At 31.5% G+C, this 18,618-nt stretch overlaps 4 protein-coding genes across 9 annotated transcripts in view; 1 reads left to right on the top strand and 3 right to left on the bottom strand.

Moving 5' to 3' along the window:
* LOC124952757 (dendritic arbor reduction protein 1-like) overlaps window positions 1–6,151 on the bottom strand; it is an 86,179-nt gene extending 80,028 nt beyond the window's left edge. Inside the window, exon 1 of one of the 3 annotated variants that reach the window (XM_047503084.1) lies at window positions 3,769–6,151. In XM_047503084.1, the coding sequence (XP_047359040.1) occupies window positions 3,769–4,134 (366 nt within the window). In that variant the 5' untranslated portion in view covers window positions 4,135–6,151. The remainder of the gene's footprint in view (window positions 1–3,768) is intronic. The other 2 variants (XM_047503082.1, XM_047503083.1) reach the window with 2 other exon arrangements.
* Window positions 6,152–10,926: 4,775 nt separating this feature from the next.
* On the bottom strand, window positions 10,927–12,250 carry LOC124952849. Its single transcript, XM_047503343.1, has 5 exons — window positions 12,091–12,250; window positions 11,761–12,023; window positions 11,533–11,666; window positions 11,319–11,460; window positions 10,927–11,253 (listed from the first exon to the last, which is right to left on the bottom strand). Exons 1-5 carry the CDS (start codon window positions 12,151–12,153, stop codon window positions 11,118–11,120), a joined length of 738 nt encoding a protein of 245 aa, XP_047359299.1. The 5' UTR covers window positions 12,154–12,250; the 3' UTR covers window positions 10,927–11,117.
* A 557-nt stretch (window positions 12,251–12,807) lies between these two features.
* Window positions 12,808–17,761, top strand: LOC124952847 (uncharacterized protein C05D11.1-like). 2 transcript variants are annotated; one of them, XM_047503338.1, is made up of 14 exons: window positions 12,808–13,158; window positions 13,381–13,622; window positions 13,717–13,885; window positions 13,958–14,121; window positions 14,227–14,745; window positions 14,825–15,079; window positions 15,168–15,341; window positions 15,422–15,658; window positions 15,740–15,920; window positions 16,025–16,277; window positions 16,366–16,552; window positions 16,616–16,759; window positions 16,846–17,156; window positions 17,247–17,761. In XM_047503338.1, the coding sequence occupies exons 1-14, from the start codon at window positions 12,987–12,989 to the stop codon at window positions 17,302–17,304; spliced, it is 3,066 nt and encodes a 1,021-aa protein (XP_047359294.1). In that variant the 5' UTR covers window positions 12,808–12,986; the 3' UTR covers window positions 17,305–17,761. The 2 variants fall into 2 exon arrangements, with proteins under 2 accessions (XP_047359294.1, XP_047359295.1); XM_047503339.1 differs by lacking the exon at window positions 12,808–13,158 and having other exon boundaries at window positions 13,415–13,557.
* The window catches only part of LOC124952848 (probable G-protein coupled receptor B0563.6), a 40,459-nt gene continuing 38,392 nt past the window's right edge, over window positions 16,552–18,618 (bottom strand). For all 3 annotated transcript variants that reach the window (XM_047503341.1, XM_047503340.1, XM_047503342.1), the window contains one exon: window positions 16,552–18,559. In XM_047503341.1, the coding sequence (XP_047359297.1) occupies window positions 18,311–18,559 (249 nt within the window). In that variant the 3' untranslated portion in view covers window positions 16,552–18,310. The remainder of the gene's footprint in view (window positions 18,560–18,618) is intronic.

The raw sequence follows: 18,618 nt of genomic DNA on the forward strand, positions 1-18,618 counted from the left end.
ATATATATATAATAATATATACACACACATACACACACACACACACACACACATATATATATATATATATATATATATATAATGATATCACATCGTTACAGTTTCTCACGTTTCACATGCACGCACTTTTTTACCTACACAATATCACATCGAGATCGCAATTTGTTCGTTCCGAGATAAAGCGTAATTTATGCGTCAATAAACTTTGAATTTTTATAGACGTCATTTGCTGTTTATTTTTTCTTTTTTTTCATTCCTTTATCCTCCTTTTCCGTTTTTTCATTTTTTTTGTTGCCACTTTATTTTTTGCTTTATTTTTAACAAAAAGAGTAGAAAACCTTGAATCTCTCGTTTGATCACTTAAGAAATATGACATTTTGTATATATGTTGCTCGGCAAAGAATGATATTACATCTGAGAGATATGACAATTTCGGTTTTTCGTCACGAATCTTATCTTTTCAAATATGATTATATAAAATCGAATTAACTCAATAATTATTAATCCTTGAAAGACATATGAAAAGATCACGCTAATACTATCATGTAAATGAAATTTTATCATAGTATATTAATTTTGTTCATTTACAGGCCAATAAAACAAAAAAGAACAAATTCAATTAAATTAAAAAAGAAAAAAAAATTCAATTAAAAGTGGAATAAAATTATAACAAATTAAATTAAAAGTTGGATAAAATTAAATGATCACATTTCGTACATTGTGACGGATACGATGGTTATCGATGACCATTGTTAATAAATTTACATATTAATTATTATAAGTTAAATTCCGTCGAATAATAAATTTCGAATAATGCAAATAATTAGGTAAAGTATGAAGCAAAAAAGTATGCTATACAACAAATCAAGAATTGTTATTAACAATTTTCGTTACTGTTATGAGTAAGTAATGAAACTATGAATAAAGAATGTCTTTGTTTATATATTTCTGATGTGAGCGTAAATTATTATTTAATCTTCTGTTATTCAAAAATTAACAAAAATTAAATTTTCCGGTGAACTGTATTAAAATAGGATAAACAAAGTGTTTACTTCTTTTAAATTGTTACTTCTTTCTTGTAGTTTTCATATCGAAAATTAAATAATTTTAATTAAGCACATTGTACGACCTCCAATGAAATAAAGATACATTGATAAATCTATAGTTATTTAATCATACTAACTTATAATTTATCATTATACGCTGTTAATAATGAAAGAATTATTATCTTGATACTAACGTTGATAAAATGAATTACTTTAATTAATTAATAAAATAAAATTTCATTGTTATATGAATTTGTCATTTCAGATACTAATAAGAAAAATAAATAGAATTGAAAAATCGATGTAGATTATAGAAAAAAATTAATTTATTACATATAATGTATCGTGTGTTGAAAGAAAATTCGCTTAAGGACAAAATTTCATCAGCATTGGAGAATCTTTAAAAGTCAATTATTCGACAAAAGAAAAGGTTCATCCGCGATTATAGTTTCTCACCATGCATTGCTACGTGAGAGATTGTTTTTCTTCGATGTTTCAGAGGAAATCATCCTTTGACTTTTCAACGTAGGTATTATTCTTCCCAACCTCACAATTCGTTTCACATCTAATGCTAATTACGTTCGTCCCCATGGTCCGTATAGCAAACAAAATAATCGTTGGTACCGGTAATCATACGCAGTTCTGAAACGAAGGGCGGTGAACCGTGGAAATGGTTCGTCCGGTGCTCATTCGGATGCCCTTTCTGCCTCGGGCACAATAATCGTGGATTTCCGTCCGCTTATTATCTTACACGCGTCACAATGCATTCGGATTGCGTTTACGGGTTAACGGCTAATTATTATTACCGATCTATACGTTCAATGGATCTATGAGAATTTTAACGATTCGAATATTAGTTCCGAATCGATTATATCCTTCGAGAGGTTCCTTCAAGAGAACCAATTATCGAAATGGTGTATTAATCAAAATTCCAATTAATACGATTATTTTATATTAGTACGAAACATCGATAATATTTTGACACAGATAAATAGGTACCTTATAAAATAAATTTCTATGATTAAATCTAAATAAAATTATTTTAATTTGTTAAAATTTATTTAGTATATTGAACGCTTATAAGAGCGGAAAATAATAATATACTATACTATACAAAATATAAATTAAAATCCAAGATCTATAATTGGTTAACTTTCGATATTACTTTTTTATTTTTCGATTTCTTCTCTAATTATGAAGAGTAAATCCGTATCTTGTCCGAGTCGTATAACGACAGGGAATTTCGTCATCTCGTAAATATAATTATCATGTTCACATGAAAGGCATCCTGAAGTGCGTTGCAAACTCGTCTGTGCTTTTCTTATCGCAAAGACAGATTAACTTCAACTCTGCCTGATAAAACTGTCCGACAAAAATCTACTTTTCTCTCTCTTTCTCTCTCTCTCCCTCTCTCTCTCTCTCTCTCTTTCTCTCTCTCTCTCTCTCTATCTCTATCTATCTATCTCTTCTTTTTTTACATTAAAAACCGGACTGATTGCAATTTTTTTGACGTCTTTTCAAATGAAACAGATATTCGTGGAATTTGAAAAATGCATATTACAACTTCGACAACTTTACCTAAGGGTTATTTAAAACGTTAACGACAAATTATTACATTCAAATGTCGCATCAAACTTTCTCATTTTTTTCTTAAATTTCTTCTTTTCACTTTTTTGTAATACTGAGTTTATGATGTAAACGAAAGTTAGATTAGTTTTCGTTTTTCTTTTTTTAGAATAATATACGATTAGAAAAATTAGAAAAAATTTATTACTTTCAGATCAGAGTTCGATCGAAGAAGGAAAGCTCGTAAAAAGATTTAGAAAGGTTCGAGAAGAAGGTGTTTTCCAAGAAGAGTCTCGTTGGTAAGGTGAAAAGGCGTAGGTACGTAGGTACGTGGCGCGTGTGCCAGACGGACGGCGTATCAAAGGATATTTACCCTGTCAACAGCGTAGCTTTATGCCGGCACGTCTATAAGGGGAGAAAGAGAGAGGGAGAGAGAAAGAGAGAAAAAGAAAGAAAGAGAGAAGTCATTCAAACTGAGATAATAGTAATGGGTATTATTACTTCGAATCTATTATCTTACAATCTAACGTTTCGTAGAAATCGATAACTTACTGAGCATGCTCGAAGAAAAAAAAAAGAACGCGACTTTCATGATATGTGTTAATCTCTTTCTAATATAAAAATCAATCATTTTCTCGAAATTTCGAAATTTTTCCAATTGAATAATCGCAAATGCTCCTTGACTTTATATATTGTAATAGATAAACAGCTAATTAATCGAAACTGGTAACGGATACTTTATTTATTAATTAACCTTAGATAATTCATAATGATTCAATCAAATATGTTGTTTTCCGAGTTACCTAATAACCAAAAGCTCGTGACAAAAGCCAAAGATCAAGATCAAACGAGGCTTGACCTAGATAGACAACAACTATACCTAAGAATCTGAATTAGTTTTTATAGGATTACGAATTTCCACCATCTTTAAGCAGAATTTTAAATTAAATCTAAGCAAGAACTATCACGAGAATAATAATGAACATGTTTCACTTATGAAATTTGTGCAGGTGAAAAGAAATTAACCAAATTCAACGAAGATATCTCCTAAAATGATCTGACATTAACATCATTCGGAAAAAAAATATCAATGACTATGTCTTGCGTCTAAAGAAAAAAACATAGAGATAAATAAAATTTGATTTGTTCCACTCACCTGCATCTGCAGCCAGGAATAATCGATGTACGCTGTGGTTGTCGCAGTGACACCAGCCGCGACGGTGGACGAGTTTGAGATCTGTTGCCAGTTATTCTGTCCGGTACAGCCGAGTACCGCGAGTCCGTCGGGTTGACCCCGATCTGGTACTATCTGATCGGCATACTGATAAGGTGCTTGGATCGTCGACTGTCCACCAGACGGCAAACTCGCCGGATGAGAGTGCTGGGCCCCCGAGCCGGCACTAGCGGGTAAACAGCACACGCTCACGTCCATCCGTGGTGGCGGAGAGTCGTAGAAACGTTGCTGTTCCGGCTCTGGTTGCACCCAAGTCGACCTCTCAATGGTTAACCCCCGTGGAACCATCCAATCTGAGGAACACCTAAGTCACCTTCGATCTTTCTCTTCTTCTATTTTTCACACTAACTTATTTCTTCTTGATCATCACCATTGATCATATATTATAGTCAGAGAACTTTAATACTTTGGGTTAAAACTTTCAACCGGTATATTATATATGATTAACCGTTGTCTTTGGGTTTGATCTAATTCTTCTACCTTTGATCTCTCTCTCTCGCTTTCTCTCTCTCTCTCTTTCTTTCTATCTTTCTATCTCTATCTTTCCCTATCTTGTTTTGTATTTTATTTACTTTTACCAGTTTGTCACTCGCGAACGATTCGATGAAAATACCGCGAAGAGAGTAGACTTTCCCATAAAGAGGACCGAACGATTTTCCTCCTCTTCTTATCGGTGAACATGATCGCGGTGGGCCAGTACCACCGAGCGACACGTTCGTTCTGAACTTTCGTATAGAAAAGAGAGTCCGTTTCGTGCGGGATAAGAAAAAATCGGAGAAGAATGGGAAGTGGGAGAAAATAAGGGAATCGATAAGTGAACCTGCCGCTGTCGATGCAACGACACGAAGTCACAGAGCGGCAGGTGGTGCTACGAAGAAAAGAAGACATCTGAGGTTGACCAACAAGTCGATGATGATGTCTTCCGGTAGCGTCTCCTTAAAAACGTCTTCAAAAAGAAAGACGATAAAACTGATGACGATAACGATGACGAAGAAGATGCCTGCTCGTGCTCGCCGACGGCACGCGTACTCTCGGCTCTTCCTCTCCTCGTATTCGCGGCGTCCTCGTGCGGAGACATCGGACGTTCGAACGGCACTGGGGCACGCCTCTCTCCTTCGACTCGCTCGGACCACCTCGACGCGCGCTGCTCTGGGCTACCCACGAGACAGAAAGAGAAAGAGAAAGAGAAAAAGAGAGAGAAAGAGAAAGAAAGAGAGAGAGAGAGAGAGAGAAAGAGAGAAAGAGAGAAAGAGAGAGATCTCGACTACGAGCAAAGTTCTTCCAAGGTTGCGATCATCGTTCAACAAAGGTGTACTTTTGATGATATTCTATGATGATGATGATGATGATGATGATGATGATGATGATGATGATGGTAATGATGATGATCAGAAAGGTAGAGGTATTGGTTCCTTGAGGGCTTTCTCTTGTTGACACTCTTCTCTCGTGTAACTATCACTCTCTCTTTCTCTACCCTTTTAAACCTTATTCCTTAGGCGTTACATTCCTAAGGAATTTGTTTACGTTTAACTTGCCGAAGAGACCTTTCAAAACATAAAAAAAGAGAAGAAAGAGAAAAAAGTAGAAATAGGACAATATTTATTTCCAAGGAGAATTGTCCCATATGGACAGAAGAGTATAAAATAATTTAGATTACTTTTTGATGGAATACATAATCTGAAAAAAGATTAACTTCATTAGACCAAATGTAAAACAAGAAATAAGAAGAGTATCTTTTCTAATGTTTCTCAGTGATGTCAACGTGTGCTATCTTAGCCACGAGAACATAGTTCAGAAAAGAAAGAGAGAGAGAGAGAGAGAAAGAGACAGAAAGAAAGAAAAATAATACAAAAGAGAGAGAAAGAGATAAAGAGAGAATGAAAAAGAAAGGAAAAGAAAAGAAGAATGATACAAGAGAGAAAGAGAAAGAAAGTAAAGCTGCTACTGATCCTTATGATGGAAATTCCTATTGAAGGATAAGAAAAACGTTAAAATGATGCTTTGGTGTTGATCGCGTGCTCTGTCTTTCTATCTGTCTATCCTAACTATTTGTCTGTTTGTCTTTCTTTCTTTCTTTCTTTCTTTTTTTCTATCTTTTTCCTCGTTCTCCCTTTTCTCAAGCAACGACGACAACGATGATGAGGACTTTCAATGTGCACCCACTTCTCGCGCATACGCGCATGCGTGGATATGCGTGTCGTCAAGGCAACGGTTCCGGAGTAACTGCCCGGCGAACGCAGCCCTCCTCCACTGTGAACCGGGTTCTCCGCGATCTCTCTCTCTCTCTCTTTGTCTCTTTCTCCCTTTCCCTCTTTCTCTCTCTCTCTCTCTCACTCTTTTCCAACTCCCACCCTCTCGTTCTCACCGGCTCACGCCCCGGGCGCGACCGATCTGAACGCCGCGTCTAGGCGGCGGCCATCAAGCACGCCTCTCCTCCTCCTCTCCTCCTACTCTTTCTATGTCTCCGTCTCTCTCTTTCGAAACTAGTATTGGAAAAAGTATTAGTCGATCTTCTCTTTTTATTTCTCTCTCTCTCTCTCTCTCTCTCTCTCTCTTTCTCTCTCTCTCTTTCTCTCTCTCTCTCTCTCTCTCTCTCTCTCTTTCTCTCTCTCTCTTTCTATCGCATGTTTTATACCTACTATTTGTATCGATAAAATTTATATTTTGTGATTATTTTTTTTATCATCTAATTTGTCGTTTATTATTGTCATTATTATTTTTATTATTTGTGAATTTAGCAATCATTTTAATATACTCTTATATAAAAATTAGAACTAGATTAGGTATTAACTTTGTACGGATGAAAACGTTAAAAAATATTTTCATTAGTTTTCAAATTATCTAAATGAATTTTTGTAAATGTAATTTCTTTTTTTAGGTATATGTTGAGAACGTATGTATGTATACACGCTTGAACCTCTCACTGTATACCCCACTATCATTCATCCCCACTCTAATACATTGTACGACGAAGAGGGCAGCTCCGTGTCTCTTCGAAAGCACGATTATCGATGAGACCGATTGAGAGGCTCCTACCACCGATCTTTGGTGGCACACTTCTGTCCGTTCGTATCTCCTACCATCTATCATCCCTTCTTCTTCTCCTTCTTCTCTTTCTCTTTCCCTATTCTATTCGATAATCCTTTATTCACCCCACTTTCTCTTCCATTCCGATCGCGATTCAACGAAATGGAAAATCGATCGGACTGCATTCCGCATAGTTCCGATATATCAAAAGTACGTAAAGACTTAAATTCGACGAAATCGTATTTTTACTCAAATTTTGAATAAATCTATATTACAAATTTATATATAAGAATGATCGAGCAAAGGTTTGTCTGTTTAATTAAAAATAGATATCACTTATTGTCACTCGATTTCTATAAAAAAAAAAAAATTAATGTAATATATGAGGTATAATATGAGGTATTATAAGAGAACACAAAAATTACGATTAGTAAGTGAGATAGATACTTATAACGAATTAGATATATGACTCATCCTGTATAAGTTAGATTGTAAATACCCGTAAACATTTTTCTATCGTGATATCTATACTTAGATATCAGACAAGCCGAGATCCAGTTTTATTCGGTACGACGGAGAATCGATCGCCCAAAGAAAATATGGGTCGTCTTTGAAGTCTTCGTTTTACGTTGGAATAAAAACAAGAAGAAAAAAAAACAAAAGAAAACGTATCTCTGCGGTTTATTTGCTATCGAAATCTAGCACGTGTTGTAAAAGAGTTTTTGATTGATCCGTTCCGTTCGAATCTGGAACACGAATTAGAAAATATATAAAGTGTTTAAAATTGAATCAGAAATTAACAATATCTTATTATAATAAATATATAATACAAAAATTATATATATATATACATAATACAAATTATGATTCTATTAAATATATAATAAAAATTACGATTCTATTAAAAAGAAGGAAAGAATAAAAAGAGAGAAAGAGAAAGAGAAAAACCATCCTTTTGGTGATTTATCATTACTTTACACTGTTTATACATCGAACAATTAATTCCCATATCTTACTTAGTTATCCATAAATATCCACATATATAGATCCGATGATTTTAATAATCAGAGAACAACTTGTAACATTTCATTCGGACTACTCTATACATAAATATGTATTAAATCTGTTAGTTTTTATCTTTTAAATATTTTACAAAAATTTCCATTAAGACAAGAATAAGTTATTAATATTAATCAAAATTATATTGTTAATGAAATATTAATAAATTAAACATATATATATAAATACTAATAATAAAATAAAATATAATAAACAATAAATAATAAAATAAGAATTATAAAAATGTATTGTTTTGCTATACGTGAAAAATGGATATAATGTATTATCTATACGTACATATATTCACACGAAAATATTTAAATACACGGAACACACATACACATATATATAAATACGTATATAAATGTTGTTAGTTCTCTTGTACGCCGTCGTGCAGCCGCAAACATCTCCGCGAGCGTCTCCCCTCCCACGTTCCCAGAGATTCCCTTTCTCTTTAGATTGTGAAACGATTTTCTATCGTGGCGCTTTACCACCGTGGATTTATTATATATGCATCGGGTTACGCAAATTACGACAAAGTGCAAATATTTCACATGACCTGCACCTGCGTGACTCCCCTTTCTACACGTGATCATTTAAAGTAAACACGTGAATCGTAACAGCATGCCAAGAGAGAGAGAGAGAGGGGGGGTCCCTCTTTTACGCGACGAAAACTTATACACATTCACGCGAACACACGCTTTACCCTAATTATCTTCGAATTATCATTCCTGACAATTAACCTCTTTATCTGACTCTAATGTTATGTATGAAACTTATTTGCATATTTCCATGCAAGAAAATAGAGAAAGATGCGTTAAAGTATTTGATCGATCTATTCGTGCTCAATATTAATATTCCTTCTTACTTTTTTTTAATTTTTTATCGAATTAGAAAAAAAAAAAGAAAAAAAGAAACGATATCATTATGAAAGAACGAAATTTCTAAAAAATTTTGTTTTTCTTTTTTTACTATCTTTTTTCTTCCTCTTGGAAGTAGAAATTTAAGATAAAGAGAAGAAATATAAAAAAAATATCGTGAGTTAAATATGGTCAAATAATTTATTTGAAACGAACGTTCTCACCTTTTCTCTCTCTCTCTCTCTCTCTCTCTATCTCTCTCTCTCTATCTCTCTTTCTCTCTTTTTACTCTTTCGTTTTTTTTTCTTGTTTCTATCAAAAGTGACTCCTATAATACCGTAGAAACGACTAACGAGATTTTAAGCTTGGTAATAAGGAGAATCCCCCACTATAACTACAGAAGCCTCGCAACTTATGAATGGGAGTACTCGCCCATTGGTCGCCTTTGATAGCCAATGGCTGCCTTTTTCGCTCCCTCGCTACGTTCCCATCTCTAACGTCGCGTGCTACTTGCAATGTAATAGCAGGGGAAAAAGGCGAGTAACTCGATGTTAAACGCCCTCCTAAAAACATAATACATATGTGCGAAACTTTCCTTTAGTTCAATCGAATTTTATTATTATTGATTGTTAATACGAACTCGAGATTATATGTTTTAATCTACAGAAGTTGTTTCTCTAGTATGAGTGTTAACAAAATTTATAAATGATTATAAACATAATACTTTCTTGTTTTTGTTTCTATAAAAAAAAAAAAAGAAAAGTATAAAAAAGGAAAGAATAAAAAAATTAGATAAGTAATATTTTTATTAACATTGGTTTACGATCATCGATAAATCGCACTCGATTTTACAAATTTTAGTTCAAAATGGTTATAAAATTCGTTTATCCTCAACATTCATCTATGTATATCATAATAAAAGTGAAGACTATTAGAAAAGATAATCATTAACAATGAATTTTTTAATTATATAATACATTCGATGAATGTATCAATGATATTAAATATCATTTTGACAATTAATGCATATATATATACATATACATATATATATATATATACATATACATATATATATATATATATATATATATATATATATATATACAGCTTTTTTATGTGATTATTTATATAAACTCTTTAAAATTCTTGGAACAACATCGGCTTATTCGAATAGCATCGACCAATAGGCAAAGCGTAAAAAACTAAGGAAGAATGCAAAATCGAATGCGAATTAACATAATGGCCGGCACGAAGCAAAACCATGCTCTACGTATGCTTGAGCGAATAGTAAAGTATAGTCCCTGAGTGTCGGTTTATTATATCCCTCTAACTATCCATCATCAGTTCCAGCAGCATGCCTATGCATCAACGATCAACGATCACGTGCTATTTCTACCACTAAAACAAATAGAAAAATATCCGCCATTTTGTATGTCTTTCAGATGTTAAACATAATGTATTTCTTCTTTCTCTTCGTCATTTTCTCTTTCTCTTCCCCTATTATTTACGAATATTAAGAACAATGAAATAAATTTTAAACAAATGTTACTTTTGTAGTAAATCTTTAATACATTTTTATTTAATTCGAAATTGAAATTTGTTTTACTGTAAAACGAGCAAAACGAAAGATATAAAACGATTTCAGAGACAAGATGTACTCATTGAAATTTTTAAATCACGTTAAATCATCGGGATGATTTCACTCTGACTGGAATATGAATCAACGACGGTTCAGTATGCATATTACTAAATGCAAATGTACTTCGATCGTCGAGGGTTGCGTTGTAGAAGAGAATACCGTAAGGCGATTGTCGCTAAACTTATGTTAAGTACAGGGAACGAACTCGTCGGCAATTCTCTTATGATAGAGAACTGCAGTTCTGGGTATGTCAAGGTGATGATACGATGACAGCATAATTAATAGAGAACAGTCATCTAATTACGCTCATAGCGCTGAATCGTACGTCATAGCAAAGCTGTTCTTACGGTAAAATATAACGTTTATACCTGCATAAATGTATAGCCATGTAATAATTTTTAAAAGATCTTTATAGACCGGATCTTTCCGTAACTTTAGATTTTATACAATAGGAGATGAGGAGTGGGAATGACTTGAGTTTTAAATAATTAATTATATTTGTTAAAAGCAAAAAACATTAGCAATATTATCAATGTATAATATGTATAATAAATCAGATTATCAATGATATAACATTACATAATATTGCATTTACAATTAACAAATTAAGAATTACTTCACTACTTTTATATAGTATTCGTATTATACAAGCAACAAATAATGTTTCTGCTATTTTCATTCATTTAATCCCATATATCTCCGTATTTTGTTTTGTGATCTCCAGTACCACTTGGCATAGGGAAAAGATCAGAATCTATGTTTAACTCTGATTTAAAGTCTTGATTTTCTGTGGGTTTATTTTCTCTTGAATCAATAGATCTGCAAAGTATAATTTATGTATAATATTATGATATAGTCAAAAATTATTACATAATGCTATTTACCGTTTTACATATCTATGTTGTACTTGTCCTGATCGAAAACTGTCTCTGTTTTTCTGTCGTAATTCATCATAAGTTGTCCCTTCAAATACTTTCTTTTCTTTCTTTTCTGGTTCATCAATATTTATGACTGGTTGATATTCACCTTAAAATATAAATATCTTGAAGATCATTGAAATAATGATAAGTTTATAAAAATGAAATTTTTTTTACATACGAGCATTAACAGAAGAAAATTCATTCTGCTGGTCTATTTGTTGAAAAGCTTCAATATCTATTGAAGATCCTCTTTTAAAAGATTCTATTTCCAATGGTTTTTCTATTTCAACAGATTTATGGTTACTTAGTTGGCTATAAAAAAAAAAAAAAAAAAACATATTTTTAATTAAACTTATTGTGTTATTAATTTAAAAAATTAAGAGTAGAAAATGTGTTATATACGAACCTATATTCACTATGTGAAAGATTATTAATTATAGAAAAACAATTTTTAGAATGCATATATCTTGCAAAGACGGATCCATATACACCTCCAACCAAAGTAAAAATTATAAAAGATTTTTTCAATGGTTCAATCATCAATGGAATAATTGCTCCTATTGCAGAACCAACTAATGCACCAACGTAGGTAGACTTTCGTGCTTCTGGACTTACTATACATTTTGTAACCTCGTCTATTATTTCTGGTGATATTTTTCCTTCTGGATTCTAACGAATAAATGATACATTATGTTATAATTATATATGATCAAAATATTATACTTAAACTACATACATTACTTCCATAAAGTTTTGTAAACAAATTCCGGAGCCTTTCTCTTTTTTCTTCATCTGTCATATTTATCAATATATTTTTGTTGTATATATATATATATATAATATATATGTAATAAATATATGTATGTATATATATATATATATATGTATATTTATGTGTAAATTTAGAACAAAAATTATATTCAATAAGAAATAAATAAATAACCTCTCTTTACTTCATGGGTATGACGACCTCTATCGTCTTCTTAATGTATAATTCAAATCAATTTATCTTGAGAAAGATGCATGGCTACCAAATGTCTAACACAATACTTCCCTATCTAGTTTTATAAACGACGAATAAAATTGACATAGTAAGATAGGAGAAATATAATTTCCATCGTATAAAGTATAAAATTTATCGACGATATGCTCATTTCTTATCATCCTATTTTAACAATAATAATAATGAGTTGAGAATGTTAAGGGACTTAACCAATGAGACTCAAATGATATATACAAATTATTGTCTGCACATATTCCATTATTTCCATTTTGTTCTTTTCCTTTTTGTTTATTTTCGTATATAGCTAAATACACTTTTTGATTGATTATCTTGAACAAATAATTCTTATTGATCTTGTTTTTATTAAATTTAATATTCATCATATATATACACACACACACATACATATATACACATATGTACTTATATACGTTATATGAGCTAATTCGTTCGCGCATGCGTAATAATTTTCGTTTATTAGTATTGAAGGTGTCTCAAGTTGTTAGAAGTTATTATCATCCTGTTTAACATTCCTTAAAAGCAATTATTTTTTTCCCATTAAAACACTTTTTTTTTTATATCTTGCATGTAGAAATTTCCGTTTGTAGGAAAAACAGTGAAATTACAATATGACGCCAGTCGACAGTACTCCGAGAGAAAATATGGGAGGCTTTGAGCTTATTTGTTCATTGAAGTCAAACGATATTATACCGGTACATAAATATAAATCTAATAATACAGGTCTAACGGTTTTTATAGCAGAAGTTGATGGTCCGATTGTTGATGGTTACTTTAGTCTTGGTAATTATTACTTTATATTATTAAAATTCATAAATAAAATCTCTTTATATATTTTGTATTTCTTTATGCATATATATGTCTATATATATTTTAAGTTGATATAAAAATAATTGTGGTTTTTACGCATTGAGTAAAATAATAAAAATACCAATTATATCTGTAGCAACCTAATATATGAATAAAGTAATTATTATACTCAGTGTCATCTTTATTGAAAAATAGCAACCGAAGCATTCGATGATGATGGATTACCGCATACCCTGGAACATCTCATTTTTTTGGGTAGTGAAAATTATCCATATAAAGGAATTCTTGATTTAATGGCCAATAGATGTCTTGCATCTGGTACTAATGCAACGACAGATATAGATGTTACCTTCTACACTATGACAACAGCTGGTAGCGAAGGATTTTTATCATTAATGCCTATTTATCTGGAACATATACTGTATCCTACGCTACAGGTTTCGTTTATTATTTTGAATAATAAAGTTGAAACTGTATTTATAAACCATCCATACATAAAGAAATGTTTTATATTTACTTATTTACGCTTAGGATTCTGCATATCTTACGGAAGTTCATCATATTAATGGAGAGGGTGAAGATGCAGGAGTCGTTTATTGTGAAATGCAAGGAAAGGAAAACATAGGAGAATATCTGGTCTATAATGAATTATCTAGAGCAATATATCCTGGCCATTGTGGCTATAAATCAATGACAGGAGGTGATATAAGTATTACGATTATTAATAGTATTTACTAATTCAATAATATTAAAACGTTCTATATTCTTATAGGAGCATTAAAAAATTTAAGAGAGAGTACAAATAATGATAAAGTTAGAAAATATCACAAGGAATTCTATCGTCCTGAAAATTTAACAATAATAATAGCAGGACAGGTGAATCATGATAAAGTTTTTAAAGCGCTACAACCTGTAGAACAAATGATTCTGTCAAAAGTAAGTAAAAATAGCTAATATTTATATATCTGTATAAAGCTTCTATATAACAATCATTATTTAAATAAATCTAGCAAAATAGTTTTGTAATATGGAATATTTTAGGGTCCTAGAGGTCCATTTGAAAGACCTTGGCAAAGTTCAGTACCACCATTTACAGAAAGTGTGGACATAGATTTGTTTTATCCATGCGATGATGAAGATAATGGTATAATAAATGTTGGTTGGCGTGGACCATCCTGTGTTCATGAAATTTATGATCGAATTGGTTGCTCTTTGTTATTGAAGTATCTTACGGATACATCAGTTAGTCCACTACAAAAAGATTTTGTAGAGATAAAGGATCCTTATGCGAGCAATGTTGTATATTCCTTGTGTGAAAATTCTGTTTCTATTCTTTATATAATTTTTGAAAATGTTCCTAAACCTAAAATTCCTCTTTTCTCGACCCGTTTATCAGAGGTTTTAAAGCAAATACATGAGAATGGTATTGACATGAAGAGAATGAAATCTGTGATACATAGAAGTATGCTTGAAACTTTAAGTAATCTAGAGAATGATCCGCATAACACTGTTGCATTTATGATCATTGGAGATGTTTTGTATGGTAATACTAAAGAAGATGTAAGTTGTTTAACTTATCAATTCATATCGTACTTAATCATATCAAGTTTCAACAAGTTTTTTTTTGCATGATTGTTAGCTGGATCAACGATTGAATCAAATAAAAGAAATTAAAAAATTATTTGAGGAACCAGAATCATATTGGTTAAATCTCTTGAAAAAATATCTTATTGATGCTCCGTTAGTGATTGTCAAGGGTATACCTAGTATAGAAAAACGACATCAGCTAATGGAAGAAGAAAAAGTACGTGTTGCTAAACAAATAGAGAATTTAGGCAAAGAAGGCTTACAGAAGAAAGAAAAAGAGCTCCAGGAAGCAGTAATTCAAAATGAGGTACAATGATCATGAAATTTATACATATATATTTATGTATTATTAATTTTTAATTAGTTTTTAATACATATCTTTCATTTACTTTTAGAAATCAATTCCTGATGAGTTATTAACAGCTATATCAATTCCTGGCACTGATTCCATTAATTACCACCAAATTAAAAGTTATACCACAGAAACACATGAACAGCATCCATATTTTAATATTACGAAATTGCCACTGTTTACATATTTAGATCATGTGAACACGAATTTTGTTTATGTAAGTAATAAACGAATTATTTTGAAAAGTACATAATCGAGATAGGCTTTCTGAGCAAGCTTATAGATATAGAATTTTAGATTTCTGCTATCATGGATACATCATCCATCACGAAAGAGCAAAGACTGTATTTACCATTGTTACTTGAAGCATTCATGGAATCTCCAGTAAAAAGAAATGGTCAATTAATACCATATGAAGAAGTTGTTGCTACATTAGAAGCTGATACTGTTGAAACAAGTACTTGCATAGGAATGGATAGATTCATCAGATTTTCTTGTGGGCCTTACAGTCATAGTGCAAGTTTGATGATTCAAGTAATGTATAAATTTGATAATGATTATGATGTTCATAAATTAAGAAGAATATGTACTTAAGAATAATTTTATATTCTTCAGGTGGAATTAAGTAAATATAAAAAAGGCGTACAATGGATTAGAGAACTTCTATATGAGACAGAATTAATGTCTAATAGATTAAAAATAATTGCAACCAAGATGATAAACAATGTTGCACAGATTAAAAGAAGAGGAAGTAAAATAGTCAGTGATTTGATGAAAGGTTTAACATATAATGAAGGTAATTTTGATATTTTTCATGTTTCATTATATAAGGATAATTTCGAATATTCAATATTGTATATGTATGCATATATCTTATTATTTCTATTTATGTTTTTGAAGATAATAATTTTTATGCATCAAGTCTTTTACGCCAACAAAAATTCCTTACTAAAATGATCGAACGTCTCAATAATGAATCGAGTGAACAAGAAGTAATAGAGGAAATCGAATTGATTAGAAAAGTCTTAACTTCTACTGAAAATATGGTATTATATATAGCTGTTAATATCGATAAATTATCAGCGGAAGTTGAAGATGTCTACGCTCCATGGAATGATTTTTTTTCGGACGTAGAGACTACTGGAAAGAAGCCGTAAGGATATTTAATCGAAACTACGTATACGATTATATATTTTATGGTATCAGTTAATTAAAAAAAAAAAACAATGTTAATATTATAGACTGAATGTAACTTCCGACTGGCAGCTAATGAATCTTTCTAAGGATGATACACGTCAAGGTTGTGTAACAGGATTAGGATGTATAGATTCATCGTATCTAGCACAATCCTGCCAAAGTATAAACGATTTTCAACATGAAGATTTAGCGGCTCTATTTGTATGCTTGCAGTATTTAAATCAAACCGAGGTATGAAAATATAACTGGTATATTATAATGAATATTCTGCAATGAAGAAAGTCATGTTTTTAGGGTCCTATGTGGAGATTAATTCGAGGACAAGGTCTTTCATATGGCTATGGTATCTATCCAAAAGTAAATGAAGGTTTATTATATTTCTCATTGTATAAATCAGCCAATGTTGTAGCAGCATACAAAGAAGCAAGAAATATAGTTGTAAGTAATGATGTTACATCTGAAAAAAACAAACAGAAAAAGAATAGATTTTGAATTCCCTTTCATGAATATGTATTTCCTTTTAGCAAGCACATTTTTCCAAGGATAAATGGGAAAAATTACTTTTTGAATCGGCTAAATCCTCATTAATATTTGAGATTATTAACAAGGAAAAAACTATAGATGACATAGTTAAACAATCACTCTTGTTTTACTTTAAAAAAGTACCACACGATTACAACAATCAAATGGTACGTCGTATATCGACCGTTACCATAGACGATCTAAATCGCGTAGCAATTCGCTATGTGAAACCATTGTTTTATCCATCGGAAACTAAAACAACTATAGTTTGTCATCCATCAAAGGCTTCGGAAGTGGCAGCTGCATTTAACGAGTAAGCCTCTATTAAATATTTTATTAAATATTTCTCTCAAAAGAATTCAAATAATCCATTTTTTTCACATACATATTATCTTCATTTTAGATTAGGACATAAATTGGAGGTTTATAATTCCTTAGAAGAAACATTCTTGAATGAGTAAGAAAATGTAAGATAATGAAATTAAAATATACTTTTTACTAATTTTGATTAATTTGATTAATTTTTTCGGAGTTGGCTGCTTGTACATTGCTGCTGTACGAGACAATTTAATCGCGAGTGTACACTTTACCATAGAATGTAATATTTGATACTTTGTCGTATTATGCAAATTATTCAAATTATATAAAATTAATATAAAACGAATTATAAATGAATAAACATAAGAAGAGTGTTGAGAGATTTCTATGATGATATTAATATACGTTACGACACTTAAAATTCTTAATTCAAACAGAATTTTGTCAGATGACTATAGTGATCTTTAAATTATAGTCATCTTTAGTATAGAGCGAGTGCTTAACGTTAAGTTACTACGGTCACTTTTATTAAGCAAAGAGTTAAATATAATTATGTATTATTAAGATTTGTATTATTTAAATAAATAAAACTGAAGCACAGCAATTTGAAAACTTTGAGCAAAAATCGATCCATTGTTACACAACCGTGTAACAATACTTGTTTGAAGTATCATAAAAAAAATCTAAAAAAATTGGCTATTCGAAGGATCAGCTCATTTCTCGCTTTATGATCACATTTTTATTGTAACTTATGACTGGCGATACATTTCTTTTCTTTTTTTTTCGATCCATTAAGATCGTAGGAATGTTACTAGCTTTATTAAAAGAGAGAAAGAAACGTTTGAATTAAGTCTAATCGATGATACATTATCGTCATTGGCAGTTGATTTTACTTTTTTATTCTTATATAAAAACTTACTATCTAAAGTTGCGAAGAAAAATGAAGAACGAGTAACTTTTCAAAGAGAAATTACGATACGTTTGAAAATGTTTTAGCCACGAAACGGATGCACTTCTCGGCAACAGCATACATTGTTTCTTTGGCTATCATTCAATCAGACACTTTTCTTATCCCTCTTTAGTTTCCAATCTAGTAGGATCGATCACGAAGGAAGAATGAAAAGTGACACGAGGAATAAAAATGTCGCATTAAACGCTGACACGTGCGAGGTGACCTGGTGTTGCCACAGCAGTTGTAGGTGGAGTCGTTGTCGTAGTCGGTCTTGTTAATGGTGAACGTTTCATAGGTACTTTACGTCCTCCTTGTTCACCTTTGAGCCAAGGCCACTGTAATGTACGCATCAAGGTATTTCTGAAGTCCTCTGAGAAGAGACAATAAATATAGAAGGTGATGGAATAATTGAGGACTTCCAGAAGATTGGCTAATGCACGAAAAACCTACACCGCGAGAGAAGAGAAAAAGTAATTAGGTTTAAAATTGGCGATAATCTTTATTT

The sequence above is a fragment of the Vespa velutina genome, chromosome 11, assembly GCF_912470025.1.
Source record: "Vespa velutina chromosome 11, iVesVel2.1, whole genome shotgun sequence".
NCBI lineage: Eukaryota > Metazoa > Arthropoda > Insecta > Hymenoptera > Vespidae > Vespa > Vespa velutina.

What these genes read in the sequence shown, in the direction of transcription:
- LOC124952847 (XM_047503338.1), top strand. Translation starts at nt 12,987, where the DNA reads ATGACGCCAGTCGACAGTACTCCGAGAGAAAATATGGGAGGCTTTGAG. An exon ending in CTATAAATCAATGACAGGAG is followed by an intron (nt 13,886 to 13,957) that starts GTGATATAAGTA and finishes ATATTCTTATAG; the next exon opens with GAGCATTAAAAAATTTAAGA. An exon ending in AAGCAGTAATTCAAAATGAG is followed by an intron (nt 15,080 to 15,167) that starts GTACAATGATCA and finishes ATTTACTTTTAG; the next exon opens with AAATCAATTCCTGATGAGTT.
- LOC124952849 (XM_047503343.1), bottom strand. Translation starts at nt 12,153, where the DNA reads ATGACAGATGAAGAAAAAAGAGAAAGGCTCCGGAATTTGTTTACAAAA. An exon ending in CTTTCACATAGTGAATATAG is followed by an intron (nt 11,667 to 11,760) that starts GTTCGTATATAA and finishes TTTTTTTTATAG; the next exon opens with CCAACTAAGTAACCATAAAT. An exon ending in CAACATAGATATGTAAAACG is followed by an intron (nt 11,254 to 11,318) that starts GTAAATAGCATT and finishes TATACTTTGCAG; the next exon opens with ATCTATTGATTCAAGAGAAA.